Consider the following 1,966-nt stretch of genomic DNA (forward strand, 5'->3'; position numbering starts at 1 on the left):
ACATTTTACTGCCCTTAAGTGGGAAAGATAAAAAATGTGGTCACCTTTTTTTGTGTTCAAATAAAGTTTCGATAAAATGGTAAAACGTTACTCATAAAAAATTTTATGACTTTTTTTTGACCATCAGCCCTTGCATACATAAAGGAACAAAAGGCATTCGGTCTTCGGTCATAATTTATTGCTGACCCAGCAAAATCGCACCCAAATTACTAGGAAGTGGCGTGGATATCCTTCAATGGAACAATTAGTGCAGTCGGATTAGATTAGATTTTTTCCGGGCATTAAGTAGATGAAAGTAAAATTTTTTATAATTACTTTGGTTTTGCTTTAAAAAATTTCACTATAACTTTTTTTAAGGTGTTTGTATACTTTATAAGTGCTATAAATTTTAGTTCCAAATATTCATAACTTTTTGTTCATTCCTATTTGTTATGTAAAAAGGGCTCTTGCCAGATTCTAAATACATTTTTCTTGAGACGGCGGAGAGACTTCTCTGAGGCTGTATTTTACTCGTAAAGAGTTATAAGACAACGTACAGTAAATGAAAATTTTATTACTGACCCACCAAAAAAAGTTAGGGTGCCATTTTCTTGAAACAAAACTAAATTAATTATTGAAAATTGAAAAATACTGGTTTGTGGCATCCCTAAGCCAAATGGTTCCTTGATAAGATAATTTTGCGATGAGAGTCGTAATATTTGTCACTTTTGCAACGATGCCAGTGTTTCCAGTTTTTTAAACTGCGTTTCAATAAACGCAGTTTGTGAAACGTACCGAAGCGCTGGGGAAAACGGTTCGTCGTTAAACGCGTTTAATTTTGGCGTTTAACATGAACTTAGTTTCGTCAAACTGCGATTCGCTTGTTTCTGGTGAAAATCGGAATTAGTATACAGTTCATTGGATTCGACAACCGGGTTTACGAATAGTCATGTTCCGAATGTAAGCTCTCAAAAATAAATGTAAAGTAGTCATATTTTCCATTTTATTAAATTTAATTCACGTAAGTTTATGTAAGTTTTGAAATAATATTTTAACTAAGTTGAACTACATTTGCACGCTGCTTTATTTGTAGACATATAAAAGATCCGTTAAGATCCGAGAAAATTTCAAGATCCGAATCCGCCGGGTCTTTTAAAGATCCGGATCCCTGAGTCGGGTCAGTTCCGACCAGCCCATCACTAGCTGCTCCGTACATCACATGCACGTTTCTGTAAGCATCCCAACAAATAAAGTAGTGACTGGTAGTGACAATGATTATTATTGTCTTGAAACGTTGCAGAGAAAGTTGAATAAAAATCCTTGAAAATCCTGGATGTAACTTAACCTGTGTGTGCGCCGATCAGTCATTAGGTAATATTTACATGATATAAATAATTACCATACATTCCGTTTATTGAGTACATGAACATTTCATAGTGCATGAATGTGCGTATCAAACATTTTCAATTCGAATTCGATTTCAGGATATTAAGCTTATTAAGCATATTAAGCTATTCAGGATGGGGGCTGCAGCCAGTACTGCTACAAACAATGATGAGCTCGTTGATAATCTCATAGATGCTGATTACATTATCAGGCCAATAATTGAGAGGGTCTTCCGAGCAGTAGACCGAGCTGAGTACTTTCTTCCAGACGCGTTGGACACTGCTTACAAAGACCAAGCATGGAAAAAGGGAAATTTGCATATTTCTTCTCCCGGCATCTATGCCGAGGTCATGGAAGCCCTCGAATTTGAACCTGGCCTGTCATTCCTCAATATGGGTTCCGGAACTGGATATTTCAGTACTGTGGTTGGATTAATTTTGGGCACAAATGGCATAAACCATGGCATTGAAATTCATGCAGATGTGATCGATTACGCGAATGAAAGGTTGGAAGATTTCAAGAAACTTTCCGGAGCTATAGATGAGTTTGATTTCTGTGAACCTAAATTTATCCAAGGTAAGTAATTTTTTGCTTCGTCTGG

General features: G+C 36.2%; 1 protein-coding gene across 1 annotated transcript in view; it reads left to right on the plus strand.

Moving 5' to 3' along the window:
* Positions 1–1,138: 1,138 nt before the first annotated feature.
* The window catches only part of LOC109544379 (protein-L-isoaspartate O-methyltransferase domain-containing protein 1), a 38,756-nt gene continuing 37,928 nt past the window's right edge, over positions 1,139–1,966 (plus strand). Inside the window, exons 1-2 of the mRNA XM_019914518.2 lie at positions 1,139–1,350; positions 1,464–1,941. Coding sequence (XP_019770077.2) covers positions 1,500–1,941 — 442 coding nt within the window. The 5' untranslated portion in view covers positions 1,139–1,350; positions 1,464–1,499. The remainder of the gene's footprint in view (positions 1,351–1,463; positions 1,942–1,966) is intronic.

Source organism: Dendroctonus ponderosae, unplaced genomic scaffold, assembly GCF_020466585.1.
Source record: "Dendroctonus ponderosae isolate FM_Combo_2020 unplaced genomic scaffold, Dpon_F_20191213v2 Dpon_F_20191213_5, whole genome shotgun sequence".
NCBI classification, from domain to species: domain Eukaryota; kingdom Metazoa; phylum Arthropoda; class Insecta; order Coleoptera; family Curculionidae; genus Dendroctonus; species Dendroctonus ponderosae.